We start from the raw sequence: 18699 nt of genomic DNA, 5'->3' as shown, positions 1-18699 counted from the left end.
TTGACATGAGAGTAAGGATAATTAATGTTTTTCTCAGGGTGTGAGAAGGGTTTCGCGTAAAGCATTTGAGCTGTATATTGAGTTAAATGAGTTTTCCATGTTGCAAAACCTCTTCTATTTATAGGAGGGACCTCATAGTAAACATGTATGCGGAGGTAGAGGCATGTTAGGATTGTTTGTGCATCGGCGTTTACCTGAATATTCTCTCTTTACCTCTTTAATCCCTTCCTTAGCATAAACTCACCTTTATCCAGTCTTAACGTCTTTGATTCAAATCAAGATTCTGAATCTAGTCCCTTTATGCAATTAATTCATCTTTATCTGATTAGGATGAATTAATAATTCGCACCTAGCCAAAGCATATTCTGATCTATGGCAATTTTTTATTGAGGACTCGACCGAGCCACGCTTAAACTTAATCTTTTCACAATCCTAATCCTATAAGGACTTGGTAGAAATAGTCTTCTCTTGGTTTGAAAGTCCATTGGCCTGCATATTACTATCGAGGATTATGGCTTTTTAACTCGGTAACCCATTCTCGGCCCACACTGTTATTTCAGGCCCATACACAATCACTATTTTGTAATACTTTTCTTTCTTGAATTTACAATCAATGTTTAATTCTTAATTTACAACAATTGATTTATAAAATGGGAGCTTAGAATGTTTTTAACTAACTGTCACTAGATCAAATGACGTCCCCATTTGGTCTAGTGACTTTTTTTTGTCTCAATTTTAAGGAAAAATTACGTCGTTAGGTAATTATCACCTGTTTATGCATATAAAACTTGTTGTGACTCTTATATGATGGAATTTTGATAACCACATATACTTTGAAAGTGAAATTCATTGATAAGGAAACCCATTGTTCTTTGTACTTCTAGTCACTAAGTCAATTAATAGACATATGACCAACTTTTGTTTCCCTTTTATTTGCTATGGGTAGACATGAAGATAAGAAAATGAGTTATCATCTTCCATGTTGTAGTTCCCAACTCCTAAGGGCTACACATTCAAAAAGTTTGTTTGTACAAATTTGTGAAACAAAGGTATAGTCATATGCATAAATCAATTCAATTTGCAATGACACATAAAGATTCCCATTAGGGTTGATTGAGAATACAGTAAATTGAAAAGGTGTACGGAAATGTTAGGTTTACTTACAAGACAACCCAATCTCTGAGTGGATTTTGCAGACTTTCAGCTGCACCACAAGATTTCCTATAAAATCTAAGAAAAACTAATGAAAAGAACTTGAAAACTTTGAGTTTTAATGATAAGGACAAGGGTAAAGTGAATAGTATCATGATTGACTTTTTAGTGTAAAAATGTTGTTTTTCGTTAAAGTGAACAGTACCAGGAGCTTTTCGTTAAAGTTCCCTAAAATCTATACCTACCTTCCAACATTTATTTTTTACCCCCCTTTTTCTTCTATCAACTTAGAAATTACCCCTCAAATTTTGTAAACCTCAATTTATGTAACAACTTTTAAGGATCAACAAAATTTGAACCTAATTTTGCTGATTAAGACATTGAAAGTATCAATGTTGGCAATTAAAATAAAGGGGTGTGATATCTACACACCCCATTTTACTTCTCACACACATTTTTAATTTTCGGTCTTCAGATGGGATGAATTGAAGAAGATCAATGGACATAAATCATCAAGGGGTGTGTGAGAAGTAAAACAATGTGTGTAGATAGCACATCCCAAAATAAAAAGGTCCAACCATTATTCAAGTTAACAATTTTATGGTACTTTACTTTCTTATGATTTCATGCCCTAATGATCATACTATATATAGGTTTTTTTAGTTAAAATGGTCCATGAGATTTGCATAACTCTTACTTTGGTCTCTGAGATTTGATATCAATAAAAGTGGTTACTGAGTTTGTCCACCATCAATTATTTTGGTCATTCCATGACAATTTTGTTAAATAAGAATCAAAATGACAAAATACCTCAATTTAATAAACAAGGGGCTAAAATGATTTGATAAAAATGGAGAGTATCTTTGCCATTTAATCCTTATTTACTAAACATTTTTTTATGGAAAGACTAAAATGATTGATGATGGACAAACTCATGGACCACTTCTATCGATTCAAATCTCAGGGATCAAAGCTATAAGTTATGCCAATCTCAGAGACCAAAACTTGGAGTTATGACAATCTCAAAGATCATTTTGGCTGAAAAGCCTGCTATATATATAATACTATTGAATATTAACTGACATTCTCTAGAAATTGTGTAATAATTCTATCGAAGTGGGTTTTTTGGGTGCTATTGAGAAGCTCTTTACAAACATACCTTTTCGAAATTAGGATAAGTACAATTTTCTTAGTGCACAAAACCTTCATGTCAGAGAATGTAGTTAGGAATCCACATCAGGTTAGATTAAACTAATCTTGTGAGAAGGAAAAAGCAAAGATTGAAGACGACTGATTGAGCTTATCATGTAAAAAAAGTAATGAAGTAGACTTTACTCCTTATACCCATATTGTCTAATATCTGATAAAAAATAGATAACTAGGATGGTGTTCGGATATTCTTGATGAGATATTCTAAAGTAGTTGTTAACGTGTGTACTAATAACGCCAATAATTCGATACATGCAAACTTTACTGTAAATTTTACATACATCAACAATTAATAACTATATTAATGTAGACAATCGTAAAACTAATATATATATATATATATATATATATATATATATATATATATATATATATATATTCTGTTTCAAACCTAGCTGCAAGCTAAGCAGGGCACACATGCAAGAGAGAGACTTCTCCACATGCACAACTTGTTAGAAGTGAAAGGATCAATTCCAAACCCTAATTATTGCTTAGTATTAGAAGCTTAGGAATTGGATCAAACTTCCCTATTTGACATTATCCTACTATTAATCCAAAACGTCAAATGGTATCACGAGGTGTAAGTAAGTCATTCATCGATCTTCACATACACAACTATTCATTTGAAGTGATGATCAAGTGGATCAAGCTCCACACTCTTATAGTTAATGTTAGAAAGATTGGAAATGAATCAAACTTCCTAACATATAGAATGTTATATTAATGGTTCAAAATTGTTACAGTAGTGATATTTTAAAGTGTAGTAAATCCTTCCTGGTATGCGCAACTCGTTTGAAGGGAATGGGATCAAACTACAAACCCTAGTAATCGCTTAAGGTAAGAATCTTTTCCTAGTTAGCCGATCCAGCTTTGAATATTGACAGATATGATTAAGCTTTATATGAAAAGGGGTGATCATCAATCAGCAATATATTTAGCATTGATGATGGAAAGGCGAAATCTTTGTGCAGTTGGATTGGGATTGGGAGGGAGAAGACAGAAGACGCGTGGCAGAAAAAAGTTATTGAAGGTGTGGACTTTAATAGAAGAGCTGATTGTCTGAACTGTGTATAATAATAAATCGATAAATTAGCTTTTGAAGAGAAAGAGGGGACCAAACCGAGTGAGTGAGTGAGTGAGTGAAAGTGAAACCACCGTCGGTATAACAAACAACTCACTCACTTTCCCCACAACGTTGCATTTGCAGATACAGTTCAATTACACCTTTTGGGAGTTCTAGATCCTGCTTGCAATTACAATATCACCCTTTATCCCTTCTCCCTTGCCATAATTTTTGCACTTGTGTGTTTGATAGCCTTTCGTTTGTCTTTTCAATTTTCAATTTTCATTCCTTCCTAAGCAAATTCAATACAAATAAAACTCAATGACCATGGGTTATGACTCACCATTGTGAGAATTATACTAAAACGATGTGAATCAAGTTATCACAATTCTTCATGAATAAAGCTAACAATCTCATATTTCGTGTTAGCAACTTTTTGATATATGAATAGGTGTCTAGACAAATTATGTGCTGCCTCTAATAAAAAAGTAAATTTTAAAATTTTTAACGGTTGTTGAATCCCAAAAGCTTAATATGTTAAGGTCCAAGCCAATTGTATTTTAAGCTAAACATGCTCAAAAGAGAAATTTGGGAATGCACAAGAAAGTGAAAACAAAGAAATAAGGAAGGGAACTCTTATTCTTCAACCGAGCAAATGAACTAAACCACTAGAGAAAGGTTATGAGGAGAAACTATGCCGGGTTCGAAAGCCATTTTTGGCCTCATGTACTCGCTACTGTCAAGCTTTTAAGGCTTTTAAGTGATGAGATCAACTTAACACTTTTCTTCATGTGCATATTTGTAGTCTCATTTTTTGCGTACATGACATTGATACAATGTTAGACCATTGCTAAAAGAATTTAAGTTGTTAATTAATGAGCTAATAATGTATACCAAATCGACAATAATTAATATTCAATACATAATTTTGTGATTGTATAGGGAAATGAAAGTAAGAAAATATACAAAGAAGCTCTTCTTCTTCAACTCAACAAATATTCTTCAACTATCACTCCATCCTTATTATTAAAAAATATTATTCTTCATCCCTCAACAAATGAATTAAACCAAAAGTAAAGAAAGAACAAAAATTTCTTAACAGAAATTTGGCTCACTTTCCACGCAAAAGGCAATATAGTCATATTCAAAAAGTGGGTTGAGAGTAAAATTGGACAGAGAAACGATTAGGAGGCTCTCTCAAAGTGCTTTATATACTCTTTATCAACTCACAGTTTAATATTAATTTATAAGTTAATATTATAAAATATTACGTAAAAAACATGATGATGTTATAAAGAGTCATAAAAGTCTACTTTTGAGTCTCCTAATCATTTCTGTGGACGAAATTTCCTGTTAAAAATCCCAGCAAAACATTACACGCTGCAGCTATAAATAGCAACACCATTCATCCTTTCAGCATGGTAAATTCACAAGTCTTGCCCCAAACTCCACCAACAAAACAAATCTCACTCCTCCTCTCTCACAGACCCAAAAGCTTCTCCCTTTGAGCTCTCATCTTTGATATTTTCTGATCCATATATTTTTGTCGGATCATTTTCCTTGTTCTCCATCTCAAAAATTTCGTTTTTTGTTCTGAACTTTTAGGAAAGGGACTTATTTGCAGTGCCCTGTTTCCTACACATTGATAATATTTCAGAACACTCTGTTTCAATTTTGTTTATTTTCCCAGAAAGTCATGGACATAATGCATGAAAACAACCTTGCTTTTGGGTTCACAGACGCCATTGACATCCGATCTTCTCTCTCAAATCTCATACTAACAAGCTCCACAAACACCCTGGACTCGATTTTCTCTCACTGCCCTCAAACACTCGCCGCCGCCGTAACAACCACCACCAGCGGCAGTTCTGTATCTGAGCCGCTGGGCTCATCAGTTTACCTCCGCCAGAGAGACCTCCTCCAGAAGTTCTGCGACGAAGGCCGAGCAAAAGTAAACACCACGGCCTCGCGCTCTTTTGCGACGAACCCATTTCAGAGTTCGGTTTGTTCTTCGACTACTTACATGGCTCCATGCAAGAAGAAGCTCTACAGGGGAGTACGGCAGAGGCATTGGGGCAAATGGGTCGCCGAGATCAGACTCCCTCAGAACAGAATGAGAGTCTGGCTCGGCACCTACGACACCGCGGAAGCCGCCGCCTACGCTTACGACCGGGCGGCCTACAAGCTCCGCGGTGAGTACGCGAAGTTGAATTTCCCCAATCTCAAGGACCCGAACAATTTGGGTTTTGGCGACTGGTCTAGACTGAACGCTGTGAAAAACTCCGTGGATGCGAAAATCCAAGCTATTTGTCAGAAGGTGAAGAGAGAAAGAGCAAAGAAGAACGTGAAGAAGAGCAGCTCTTCAGTTGGTGGTGATGGGAGTTTCCCTGAGAACGGGAAGGTTGTGAAGATGGTATCCTCGCCGTCGTCCTCATCGTCGCCTTTGGTCGATGGCGAAGGTTTTGGTCACGAAATGGTGTCATTAACGCCCACGCCCTCCGTGTCTGAGGACGGGGTTTGGAGGATTGAGAACCCGCCGCCGTCTGTGTCAACAGAGTTTCAAATGGGGATGGCGGAGTTGGGTATGGGAGAGAAGTCGGAATTTGAGGGGTGTTCACTTGCCAAAATGCCTTCATTTGATCCAGAGTTGATTTGGGAAGTTCTTGCTATTTAGAAAGAGGATTTTGATTTGGGAAATCTGGTTTTTAGATTAATTTTCCCTTAATTTTATCAACGGATTTTTGTCACAACCCGTGTCTTATGTTTTATCGAGTCATCAGTTTGGTCCTTCATGTTTAAAGCTCATCAGTTCATCCTCTATCAATAAATTCGCTCATCAATGTGGTGTCATTATTTTTCATTAAATACTCTGTTAGTTTGCCTACATGTCACATGTATGGCCCCCTTCCAACCACTCTTAGACCATCTCCAACTCTTGGGCTAAAAGCCAAATTTTTTAGCCCGGAAAATTTAGCTTTTAGCCCAGAAACATCTTTTCTGCTCCAACCCTTCTACCCTAAAATTTTAGCCCGGAATTATTAAAGAATGAAATTAGCCTAAATTTTTTTCTTAAATCAATTTAAAAAAAAAAAAAAAATATGTAGATTATTGTAAATTAATTTTATGAACATTTTAATCTAAAAAAATTTAAATTCCGATAAACATTTCGCATTTAGCCCTGGGGGAAAGCTGGGGGGGTATTTGGCCCAGAAATAGCATTTGGCATTTAGCCTAAAATTTTAGCATGGATTGGAGAGTGTTTGGGGGGGGGGGTAATTTGGGGGGTAATTTGGCTTTTAGCCCAGGGTTGGAGATGGTCTTATGGTGGCATGTAAATCAAATTAAAAACAGTGAAAAATTATCTTAAAAAACAAAGGTAAACTTTTAATACATTTGATGGTATCTAAGCAGTACTACTTATATGTCTTGTTTTTGTGTAGCTTTAGTATTTAGAGTTTTTAAGTGTAAATTGGTAGTTTATTACAAGATGAGCTATCTGAATATGTTTTTCTTGTTTTAAACTATGGGTGGTTATCCTTATGGGTTCTTTTGGTGGCTATATTTGGAGAGGTTTTGTTATGTAATTGGGGTCCGGGTGTCATAGAGGATCGGGATGAGAGATGGCGAACGGGCCTAAGGGACCTTGAGTTGTTAATTATGTACGTTTACCTATCAATTAGACGATTAATGAATTTTAAAGATCATTTCCTACTAGTGTAACTCTCCATGCATAAACAAAAGGATCACTGCTTGGCTCCTTATTACCTAAAAACAATCATTCCCACAAATAACAATTTGACACCTAAATTATAACGACTCTTCAAAATTCTATATACATGTCAAATTTTGGACCCGTCAAAATATTTGGATTTCAAAGTTTCTTGCACAATTTATTACAGTACTTACAAGTATTGAGTACTATTATATCATTTGACGATCATCTATGTTGTAATGATATCCAATAAGCATATAACTGTTAGATGGAGATATTATTTACTTTCGTAGTCAAAATTCTTATGTAAGAGGTGATGGATGGTGAGCCACGTAGGTGAAAGAAGGAGCAAAGCCTTATCTCTAATTCCTTCGTTTTGGTTGTGGTCCTAGTCGTCCTCCTCCTTGTGCGCTTGTGCCTATTGCTTGCTATTGAAGATTAAAAGAAACCATGCGAACGTTATGTCTTCCATTCACTCATCATCCTTTCAAGAACGAGACAACACATACCACTTCCCTGCGGCGTCATAATCCATTTTACCAATTCCAGTACCAATACTGTTTACTTCAAAATTATACAAATGGAAGTTGAAATCATAAATAATTATGTCATAGAACAGATCTTGCATTGATAACGCGGATATCTATATTGATTAAAATGAAATGTTATTGACGGCTTATAAACACGAAATTTACACTGAGTAGCGCTCTTCTTTGTTAAAATCCTAATTGTCTTTTGAAATTATAATTTCAACATCAACTAGATCCATGAAAGTTGGACATTCACAACATAAATTGATAGCAGCAAACAGTTTTACCAATTAAAGGAGTTCTTCGACTGCTGCAGTTTAGCGTTATAGGAACTTTCCATCTCCTCCTGCAATAAAAAAAGCATATTCATACACACACATTAGAACTAATGCCGAAAAATTAAACTTTACGACTTAGTTGAATGCTGTATTCTACTCTAAAGAAGTAGCTCATTCAAGTAAAGAAATGGGGATAACACCAGTTTCGCTTGACAGAGGTACAGTTCAGACTAATTCTCAAGAAAGCAAAGAGAATGGCAGCATTATAAGGTGATTCTGATTTATAGGTCATTTTTTTTTCAATAAAAGGAGAACTCTAATAGAATGTTATGTACCTTGCAAGATTTTAGCAGAGGCAGCAAAAACGACGATCTGAAAAACCTGATTGATTTCCCGAGTGACGTTCTGTCCCATTCTGTGATTCAGGAAAAGATACATGATACCATCAATCATAAAAGAAAACATTTTCCATTTTAGTGCAGGTTCACCTGCAGTGAACATTTTCCTACTCACTAATCATACATGATGCAATCACCCAACTGCCCAATGTTTCTGAGAGGTATGAACCCCTATGCTAAATCAGATGCGATGTCAAATAAAATGAAAGATAAGCGGTGTTACTTGACGCACCATTATCACCTTCTGCTCTCAAACCGCCAATGCTGAGTTGTTCTAAAAGCTGCATTCAAAATAATCATGTAAGAATCCAAAAACTAAAAGACAATGAATTGCATAGCAATAAAAAAGCAGCTCATATGGCATTTACAAAATAAAAGGCATGTACAACATCCTTTTGGATGCTTGGAAATGTTGCACATTAACTTGACAGCCTTAGCAAGTATGCATAAAGAAGGCAGCTAGCTAATGAATCGTGCAGTAGAACAGAAATCATAATTTTATGAGTATGGAATGTTATATAGCCAAAAATTCGTTGCTCAATTAAGATTAAAATTGAACTAGAACTCATATTTCCCAACACCCTAAACCAGGCTATTTTTCAATATCTGGATCAATCATTCATGAAGATTGAAATAGCAAGGAGGGTGTTGCCGAAATGATTAGACCAACAATGTTATATGCACGTGGTGCTAGGCACCTAGGTTGCAACATGTCCATAGGATGAAAATAGCTGGATTGCAGATGTAAAGATACTTAAGTGATAATACAAACAAAAGATACAATTAGAAATATATGCATTCATAAAACGGAGAAGTGGAATCAATTGAACATATTAATAGGGGAAAATTGTTTAAAGAGGTTTTGAACACGTACAACAACCTAGAAATGCAGATGTTTGAAAGTATAACATTATTTCAAATCTACTATGTTACATGTTGAATTTGTGAAAAGTTTGACAAAAAAAACAGAACAGAATCTCCCACAAGAACATATGGCCACAAGAAAATATGCAAGCAGAGAAGGAAAGTGTACATGTAGCAGATACTTACAGTGGAAAGGTTGGTACTGCAGCAGGATCAAAGTCCTCACAATGATTTGGATCAATTGGAATACAAACACGACCTGAAACAAAATAATAAAATAGAGCATCATTAAGAATATCCAGATGCATAGTAATTATTAATTGGGGGAAGCATAAAAAGTGGTTGAATGCCTGAAAAAATTCAAGAAATACAACTAACCATATCCGATACCACCCAAAAAATGAAAGAGTGCCCCGGGGACTAACCTGTTTTTGGGTGTACACAGAAAGGTGCCTTTAACAAATGGTTCATGTGTTTCGAAACCTGCCATATACAGATACATTGCAAGAGAGAATATTTCAGCATATATTTCTGAAGTAGATCGTTTATACTCATTACATAGTATCCAGTGTAGGATCAGAGAAGGATGTATATACTAAAAACTAGTCACTAGTTATTGAATAAAAGGAGGCAGTAAAAGAAAGTGGGGATGTTGTGCAAACCTCCATGTCAAGACTAGGGTAGGTAAAAGAGAACACAATCTCTTCAACCCACCTACGCAGACCTTGCACCTTAAACAATAAATGATATCAAGAGAAATTAAGTACAGAAGAGGTTAAACTACAATTTAAAACATCAAAATCCTATAAAAAAAGACTAGAACTATTGCCACAGGACAATGTACTTTAGGACTTAGACTCACAAACATCTGCTACTTTGTACCTTAGATTTTCCAGATTGCAACATAGTATTTAGCTGCTCCCATCGAACAACATTAATGTCTTCTTTTGAACCGGGGGTTTGTCTCTTCTCTTGCCACCTTCCATGAAGCTCAGAAGTAATAGCTGGAAGGATAAATAAAGTACTATAACTCGACCATCATTCCAGGATAGGGCATAGAGATTCCAGGATAGGGCATAGAGATGCATAGGCGATGAAAAGAAACATCGAATACATTGATCAGGATCGGGAATCATATCTAAGATCTTTTCATATCTCTCCTCAGTTGAAAATATCTTTTGACTCAAAAGCAATTTCTTAAAGAACTCTGTAAGAACTCCAGTATAAGATCTCCTGCAGGAATGACTAGGTCTTAGTGGAAGCAACAAATGGTTCAGTATTAGAAAGTCAATAATGCATGCGACAACTTACGCAAGGAACAGATGGAGAGCAAGACCGGGAAAAGAAACCTTTTTCTGACTGTTTTCATTTCACTGAACAATAATATAGAATCAAAACCCTTCACAAAAATGTATACCATATAAGATCTCTCAAAACCCAAATGTACTTTAAACAGTGATCCACCTTATAGACACAAAAATAGTCAGCAATAGCTGCTCTCTGTTCATTTGTGAGCCTGCAGAAAAATGATCATAATTGGAGTTTCATGACATATCTTAAGAACCTAAGAAATGGAAGTATAGATTACAGCTGTTCAGAGAATTACCTTCTTGCTTTCCCATCACAAACCCAGCAATGAACTCCACGTCTACCACTATATACCCAGAGAATGTGACTGAAACCAAAGTCATCTGCAGAAAATAGATTTACAAAATTGCAACCACACATACATCAGATGACAATTAACAAAGTTCCTACCTCTAAGGGCTGTATCAATCACTTTAATAGCAATTGTCATAAGTGGCCAGCACTCCAAGCAAACGTCAGCTCCTGAACAGCAGTACCTCACATCATTGTAGTCAGACATATCCTGTTGGAGAAAACCCAGTCAAACATGTTATACAACAGTAACAGTATAAAGTTCAGTTAGATTATGATATTGACAATTTTCAAAGTTTAAGTGGTTGATTAGCTTACTATATCGAAAATCAGTTCCCTCTCCACTGGGGTGAAAACATTATCGCCACTCTGAGCATATGCGTGCCTCTTTGCAGGCTGCAAATACAAAAGGTTAGAACTGAAATGAGAGATATGGTGGTAAAAGGTAATCACACACCCAATCATAGGTAAATTAAAATCAACAAAGAAACCATGGATTGAAATTGTCTCCGATCTATAATTATGCACTGTTTAATTACATTTCTAAAGTTTTTCCTTTTTTTTATTTGCATGATTCAATGAATAATTTTAGTCAATATTGCCATTACGAAATAGTTGGGTGGGAAGAGCGGCATTATTGTACATACACTGAAAAAGTTCAAGCCACATCACATTTGGTTTAGAAACAAGAAAACTTACATCAACACTGTACACAGGCCCAATATCTATTTTGACTGGACACTTTTCTTTGACAGAACTTTCAAGCTCAGGCACAGAGTTGAAGGACTGGAACCGCAGATAGACATCATTTTCCTGTGTGAAAGAGAACTCTCTCCGGCTAAAGTAAGACTGGTCACACGCAGGATGCTTCCCATCTGCAAATCAGCAGTCAGATTACACATTCACAGTAGGGACAATGTTCAGTGTGCAGATCAGGGACCTGGTTGATTAAGATATATGGCTTACCATTTCCATAGGACATCCATTTAAAAATATCTGCATATGGAAAGAGTTTTCCTGCCACAAATAACACTTTCTTTGAGGGGAAGATTACTGATATCTTGTTACACAGATTAAAGAAATCAGTTGCTAATATCTAGTTCTAAGTTCTAACTCATTGGTTACTTTATAACTATCAATCAAACTGATTCAACAAGCTGAAGTGGTAATCCTAATAACATTTGAATAGAATAATAAAATTAAAAAAGGGTTTACCATAGTAAACTTTGAGATAATGAGAATTAAATCCATCAGGAACAACATTGCCTTGCTTCTGTTCATATTCTACAATCATTATGCCGTCGCTGCCTTTGGAAACTTGGTCTCCGATCATGTTTGAGTAGATTTACCTGCGTTCCATGCCCAATTAACATTGTCAATTGTCCCAAATTCATAGATTAACATGTAACTACTAAACCCTAACCTGATAGCACTGGAAAATTGTACAAATTTATAGCATTTTAGTGACACACCCATAAAGCATAAATCGAAGTATCTATATAAAATCATAAATTTAAGTGTCACGTATTGGATGAGTTGAAATTTCTGCATTTCTAGGTTAATTGGATCGAAATTCTAACAACACGTAATTGCTTCAAAGCTATTAGATGGAAACCCTAATTCTCTGTTTGGTTGTCGAGAAAATGTCAAGGGACGATTTCTCAAAATTCAGAGAAACTACAATTCAAAAATAAGCCGGTGAAATAATCGATTCCCCTAATTCCCTAACCCCAACAATGAAATTATACAAAATTAACATTTCAACAAGAACGAAAAAAGGGCTCAAATTTAAAAACCCAGGATCATAAAGAAACAAAATTCACATTATAGTTGACAGTAAGCATCACAAAGATGTTCGTCGAGACTGAATTTTCCTCGAGCTTTCTCGGCAACCAAACAAAAAGTCGAATTAAAAACAAAATTGAAATTAAATGAAAGCTGCTCATACCTTGGAGAGAGCCAAGTGAGGGATGACGGGAAGGGGAGGGAAGAGAGAGAAAGTGGCCCTAGGGGAAGGGGAAACTTAGGCGGGGAAAAAGGTTATAGGGGATACTTGGCGGGAAAGAAGACAAACGAGCACGTAGTCCTGTGCACCTAAATTTATAGCCCCAGAAGTCCAAAATTTATATAAGCCCAAAAGTCCGCTCCAAGTTTCCTTTGTAACCCCCGGAACTTCTTCGTAGTGAAGTCGATCCACTGTCCAAATTTTACAAGATTCAGCGACATTTTTTTTTAGCCTATGGATCTTGTAAACCGAGAAAATTCGGGGTTTTTATTTTTAGATTGGAATTTAGGGTATAATTCAATGACGGACCATGACATTCGCAATGCACCTCTTAAAAAAACATAGAATGACTAATGTATTTGGTCCTATCTGACCCACGTTGGTCCTATCTGGCATGAGAACAGTCTTAGTGAGGCAGCTGTTATTTAGTCCTATCTAACTCTCTTCATGAATAGATGCTTTAGGATACTAGGAATTGGCCGTTGATTGCTCCGTTGCCATCTTATGGAAGAGGGAGGGAGCTCCCTGGAGGAAGGTATATAAGCTTTATCCATGGAGATGGAGTTCGTGGGAGTTGACTCAGCTTCTAGTTCTCGTTTTATAGATACCTTATATCTACTGCATTATTCCTTTTTCAGGTAAGAATGGAACGATTGATGGCCAACTAGCTAAGTCTTAATTCAAGCTCAACTCTTCTGCATCCTGTTTTCCTTAACTTCCCGTATAGTGCCGCTTGGTACTGACCTAATGCACCTTCTGCAAGGATTGTAAAGTTGTTGAGCTCTAACTTTAGGCTGATGCATTCTTTCTCCTCTGCAGCAACGTTGTTGTCCGGTATGTCACAATATTGGCTCCATCGGACTCTCCCAACACCGATGGAGTAGATCCTGGTACATGCGAATTTTCTAAGCAAGCCACATCTTGTTCTCTGGGAAAAAGATAACTGCTGCTAGATTAAAGAGAGGTCGCATAATGTTGAAAATTTAGTATATTAACTTGCATGAATTGGCATGCGTCATTACTTCTCTATTCGAATTATCTATAAATTCTGTAGATAATGCCATGACAGGATTAGTTGTGGAAATCACAAACGGTCTATCTTCCTCTATTTAAAGTGGGAAGCCTTTGTGTTCATGATATATATGTTTGTATTCATTTGTGCAGATTCAAGCTCTAATGTCTGCATAGAGGACTCCTACATATCCACTGGAGAGGATCTCGTGGCTGTAAAGAGTGGATGGGATGAGTATGGGATCGCTTACGGTCGCCCAAGTTTTGACATTACCATCCGCCGGATTAGAGGATCATCCCAGTTTGCTGGAATTGCAGTCGGAAGTGAAACCTCTGGTGGAGTGGAGAATGTCCTGGCAGAACACATAAACCGTTACAACATGGGAGTTGGCATCAATATAAAAACAAACATCGGTCGTGGAGGGTTTATAAGAAGCATCACCGTGTCAGACATGTACATGGAAAAAGTACGAAAGGGAGTAAAGATAGCAGGAGATGTTGGAGACCATCCGGATGAAAAATGCAACCAAAACGCTTTCCCAATCGTGACGGGCATCACGTTGAAGGACATCTGGAGCGTGCAGGTTCAGCAGGCCGGTTTACTCCTGGGCCTGAATTTTACCGGAATCTGCCTCTGCAAGATCAACCTCCACGGTGTGACGGGATCAAGAAATGCCTTATGGTTAGCGGGGCTGCACATCTTGTAACCCCCTTGCAATGCTCGGAATTGAGCGGTGCCCAGAAAACAGCTTCATGTTCTAACTACTCCTAAAGGGTTAAATGTAAACTCGTCCTCTCTGTTCTCCCAAAGCTACTACTCAGCTCCGTAATTTTTTTTCTTTTTCGCACTATACAGAGAAAGGACAATTCTATTGCTTATATTTGGGAGGATTTGGATCCTCTCGTGGACCGTTGAATGTCCACAAAAATTCAACGACTACAAACAAGAAGCTTCTAAAAGCTATAATAATTATAGCCGTTGGATAAAAATCCAACGGTTCACGAATACTGGTCAGGAGAATCCTGACCAGTTGGCTCGAAGAGGATCCAAATCCGAAAGAAAACAAATCATTCGCTCGCTAAAATGATCACTTTTCAGTATTTAGTCGTTGTGTCATCAGGATTTGATTTTGAACTACCTCCTTTATCACCGAGCAGTCATTTAGGGGCCTTAGCTGGTGATCCGGGCTGTTTCCCTCTCGACGATGAAGCTTATCCCCCATTGTCTCACCTGTTATTTTATTTGCAAGACGATCGTTTCAAGCAAAATTCCGATATACTTAGAGAACCAATAATCTCAAACAAAATTCAAATTCATCAAGTACAAATACATAAACACAATCTACTCATACTCAATACAAATACAAACACAAACACAAACAAATACATACATACATACATACATACGATTATGAGTTTACGAACATAAACACGATTCAACATCTCTCATGGATGCAAAGTTCTTTACATAAACTAGAAGTAAGCATAAAAAGATAGATTAGATTGATATGTGGGATCAATCAATGGTTTCAAAGCTCAAAAGTGGCTCAAGAACTTGCGGAACTTCCTCATCAAACCGCCCTCATGCTCATGCTTGTGCTCTCTAAACGGCTTCTCCATTCCTTCGAATCCTTCGCGGCGGTCTTGGTCGTGGTCATGGTGGTGGCGGTGGTGGTGATGCGGCCTCTCCAATTCCATTTCTTCCTCATGCCTGAACGGGAACCTAGGCCCACCGTGGCGGAAATTGACCCACCTAGCGGGGATCTGTCGCTCTCCACCGCGAAACGCCGGATCGAATCCCATGTTGTCCCCGGACGCCATGATCATATCGTTGCCGTACGAAACAGACTCGCCCTCGCGATGTTCGCGCTCGCCTCCGTGAAAGCGCGGGGTCCAGGGGCGGCGGCCGTGGCCGCATGGGCGGCCGTGACGGAAAGACAACGGGAAGGGGCGCCTGGGGAAATGGCGGTTGACGGGGCGGAAGCTGAAGACGGTCAACGGGACGGTCTCGATGGTCGACTCTTCCTTTGGTAAGATGGTGGCGCCGGTTGCGGACTCGGTGTCGGGTTTCTCGCTAGGCAAGAGGATGGTGGTGGTGGTGGGGGTTTTGCGCTTGGGATTGGATTCGGGTAACTTGACGTCGGCTGGATCGCGGGCTTTGATTTCGTTGGCGGGTAGATCGGAGGAGGTGTGAGCGCGGGAGAAGGCGAAGAGGAAGAAGAGAGCGGCGAGGCTGAGGAGGAGCTTGGCCATTTTGGAAAATGTTGTGTGAATGGAAGAAAACAAGCGGTTGGTAGTGTATATATATTTGGAAGTTGCAGTATTTGGGGCAGATGGGGCAGGTGGGAAGTTGACTATTTGAGTGAGGGAAAGCCGGAAAGGAGTGAAAGGCGGGCAACGGGCAGATGGGTGACCGGCCACGTGATTGGAGGAGGAGGTTGCCGGTAAGTTTGGGTTGAGATCAAAATATAAAATATTGATATTATCCCGATATTTTCATCGAAAATTTTGAGTTTTTGGACTACCGATATTTCCGATATCATCGATATTTTAGACCTTGATAGGAATTCTATGTAGTACTAAGTCACTCATATATCTTACCATGCAATGTATAAAGTGTAAAATATTATACTAATTCATTATATATAAATGATTATAGTGTGTTTAAACTTCTTTTATTAATTACTACATATTTTCCACTCACAATGTTTGTCAGCTCGCTATATAATCAACTTAAATCAGTTAAATCCATCATACAATGCATTTCCTTCCAATTTTTTATGATAAACTAATAAATAGTTGACTAAATAAACATCCTACAAAGTTTTAATAAAAATTTCCAAGTTTTTCTTACAATTTCCGTGGTTTTTATTCAATTTTTATCGATATTGATAATATCCCAATATTTCCATCGAAATTTCCGTGTTTTTAGACTACCGATATTTCCAATATGATCGATATTTTATACCTAGTTGATAATAGGTGAGCCTTAGGTTGGCGTGGGGGGATAGTGATTCGACTAGGTTGACTTGGAAAATGCGAATCAAATTCCACCCGCCCCTAATACAACAATTTACAAGAGGCTTCTAGGTATTAATCTAAACTACTTTATTAATAAAATCCAACTTCATATCGTTTCTATAAAAAAAAATAAAAAATAAAAAATAAAAAAATCTAAAGTAGTTAATCAAAATTCTATAAAATTACCATTCTAACTCCCTCACCAAAACTGAACAAAAATAAAAACATGGGCAATTTAGTAATATTACATGAATATAAATTTGTTATTTTTACACCAATCTACAGTCAAATGAGCATATCATGCCATATTTAAAAATTAAAATAAAATAAGATAAAAAAAATAAAGAACATACCCACATTAAAAGAAACTGGCCATCACTGTCCCAACTTTCATAATTGATTTGTTTTAGAATTTTAAAAACTAATCACACTACGTAATAAAAATCAAAATGGAATAAAATTGTTCACACACAATATGTGTGGGCATTTGCTATGTTAATGAAAAATACTTCAAGCACCAAACTATAGAAGAAACGCCTAAATCCAATTTGAGTTGCTTGCATGTTTTTGGTTTTTGTTTTCAATTTTTAGTTTTTAATTTTTGCTTTTTCAGCTTGTATTTTTTGAAAACTACAATCTTCTTTGGTTATTATTTAAAAAAATGAAAACAAAAAGGTGAAAACTCAAGAAAGAGTAATGGTTACCAAATTAGATTTTAGTTTTCAGATTTGAAAAAAAAAAGTGAAAAATAGAAAACGAAATGTTATCAAACAATCCCTAAATTATAGAAGGCTATCCATTTTTATTTAAATTTGCTACGTGTAACTCAAAAGATACCACTTGATTCTATGAAACTCAAAATTGTCTCGCTTTGACTTGTGAACTCTCTCTTCTTCCTGAAACTTATAGGCCACCTCTTAAAACATGTGGGACTCAACACCCAATAAGACTATGTCACATGTGCAATAATTTTGGCTATAAATCTTCATTATGCAATACTCAGAGAATATTTAGTTTAAAAGAAGTTGAAGAGATGAAGAAAAAAGAAATTGATTAGCCTAGCGCATCCAAATCAAACTCACATAAGAAATTAACAGATCTAAGTCAATGTAGAGCGAAATTTGAGTTTTATAAAGACGACTTTTTAGTTTGAGGGGGCAAAATGAAATCAAAATTGAGTTCCAAATAGCAAAGTGGAGCGAACTTTGAGTATCAAGGAATAAAGTGGCAACTTTTGAGTAACAGAAAGCAAAATATAATTAAAATCAAATTCCAATAAGTGTAGCTAAAAATAAGCATTATAAGAATATAAATCTTTAGCCATTTAGTACTACAGTCTAATGGTATTCCTCTTCACTAGTAAGTGAGAGGTTTTAGGTTCAATTCTCGCCAAAGGCAAATTTGAACCACATTATTGCTAGCCCATTGTGTGGTTGAACCCACCTCCCCATAGTATAGATAATATCGATTGTTCAAAAAAAAAAAAATATAAATCTCTAATTGTCAATATTAGAACTAGGAAAAATTAGTATCCGGTCTCTAGTTACTAATGTTCATTGACTGAAACCTCATAAGTTTTCAGATTTTGATCAAAGTCCCTAACATTAATGCAATACTGAATTTACATATCAGTTACTTAATTTTTAAAATAAAAATTAATAATTGATTTAGGATTTTAATCTCACACCTTTATTGAACTCCTAACTAATCTTCAATTCAAAACATTTCCAAAAAAAAAAAAAAATATTAGAATAAGTTTGTACCCCTTAATTTTTTATAAAAAGGTTTCCAAGTTTT

General features: G+C 36.6%; 3 protein-coding genes and 1 pseudogene across 5 annotated transcripts; 2 read left to right on the top strand and 2 right to left on the bottom strand.

Moving 5' to 3' along the window:
• The first annotated feature begins 4851 nt into the window (after positions 1–4851).
• Positions 4852–6264, top strand: LOC103404377 (ethylene-responsive transcription factor ERF061). The gene has a single exon (XM_008343280.4). It carries the CDS (start codon positions 5121–5123, stop codon positions 6096–6098), a length of 978 nt encoding a protein of 325 aa, XP_008341502.1. The 5' UTR covers positions 4852–5120; the 3' UTR covers positions 6099–6264.
• Positions 6265–7762: 1498 nt separating this feature from the next.
• On the bottom strand, positions 7763–12952 carry LOC114821217 (uncharacterized). Of its 3 annotated transcripts, XM_070811558.1 has the most exons (16): positions 12814–12952; positions 12081–12214; positions 11832–11882; positions 11567–11740; positions 11184–11269; positions 10965–11076; positions 10813–10897; positions 10518–10565; positions 10321–10439; positions 10089–10210; positions 9869–9937; positions 9632–9689; positions 9393–9465; positions 8575–8623; positions 8280–8359; positions 7763–8012 (listed from the first exon to the last, which is right to left on the bottom strand). In XM_070811558.1, exons 2-14 carry the CDS (start codon positions 12196–12198, stop codon positions 8617–8619), a joined length of 1122 nt encoding a protein of 373 aa, XP_070667659.1. In that variant the 5' UTR covers positions 12199–12214; positions 12814–12952; the 3' UTR covers positions 7763–8012; positions 8280–8359; positions 8575–8616. The 3 variants fall into 3 exon arrangements, with proteins under 3 accessions (XP_070667659.1, XP_070667660.1, XP_070667661.1); XM_070811559.1 differs by lacking the exons at positions 7763–8012; positions 8280–8359; positions 9869–9937 and having other exon boundaries at positions 10089–10439; XM_070811560.1 differs by lacking the exons at positions 7763–8012; positions 8280–8359; positions 9869–9937; positions 10518–10565 and having other exon boundaries at positions 10089–10439.
• A 470-nt stretch (positions 12953–13422) lies between these two features.
• Positions 13423–14653, top strand: LOC114819285 (probable polygalacturonase; annotated as a pseudogene).
• Positions 14654–15173: 520 nt separating this feature from the next.
• LOC103404356 (uncharacterized) lies at positions 15174–16207 on the bottom strand. The gene has a single exon (XM_008343259.4). It carries the CDS (start codon positions 16132–16134, stop codon positions 15418–15420), a length of 717 nt encoding a protein of 238 aa, XP_008341481.1. The 5' UTR covers positions 16135–16207; the 3' UTR covers positions 15174–15417.
• Positions 16208–18699: the final 2492 nt, after the last annotated feature.

Source organism: Malus domestica, chromosome 14, assembly GCF_042453785.1.
Source record: "Malus domestica chromosome 14, GDT2T_hap1".
Taxonomy (NCBI): Eukaryota; Viridiplantae; Streptophyta; class Magnoliopsida; order Rosales; family Rosaceae; genus Malus; species Malus domestica.
This window is presented reverse-complemented; position numbering and strand designations above follow the sequence as displayed.

Coding starts and splice junctions, on each gene's coding strand:
- LOC103404356 (XM_008343259.4), bottom strand. CDS start 16,134: ATGGCCAAGCTCCTCCTCAGCCTCGCCGCTCTCTTCTTCCTCTTCGCC.
- LOC114821217 (XM_070811558.1), bottom strand. CDS start 12,198: ATGATCGGAGACCAAGTTTCCAAAGGCAGCGACGGCATAATGATTGTA. Junction 11,741..11,831: donor ATGGATGTCCTATGGAAATG/GTAAGCCATATA, acceptor GCTGATTTGCAG/ATGGGAAGCATCCTGCGTGT. Junction 10,898..10,964: donor GATTGATACAGCCCTTAGAG/GTAGGAACTTTG, acceptor TATTTTCTGCAG/ATGACTTTGGTTTCAGTCAC.
- LOC103404377 (XM_008343280.4), top strand. CDS start 5,121: ATGGACATAATGCATGAAAACAACCTTGCTTTTGGGTTCACAGACGCC.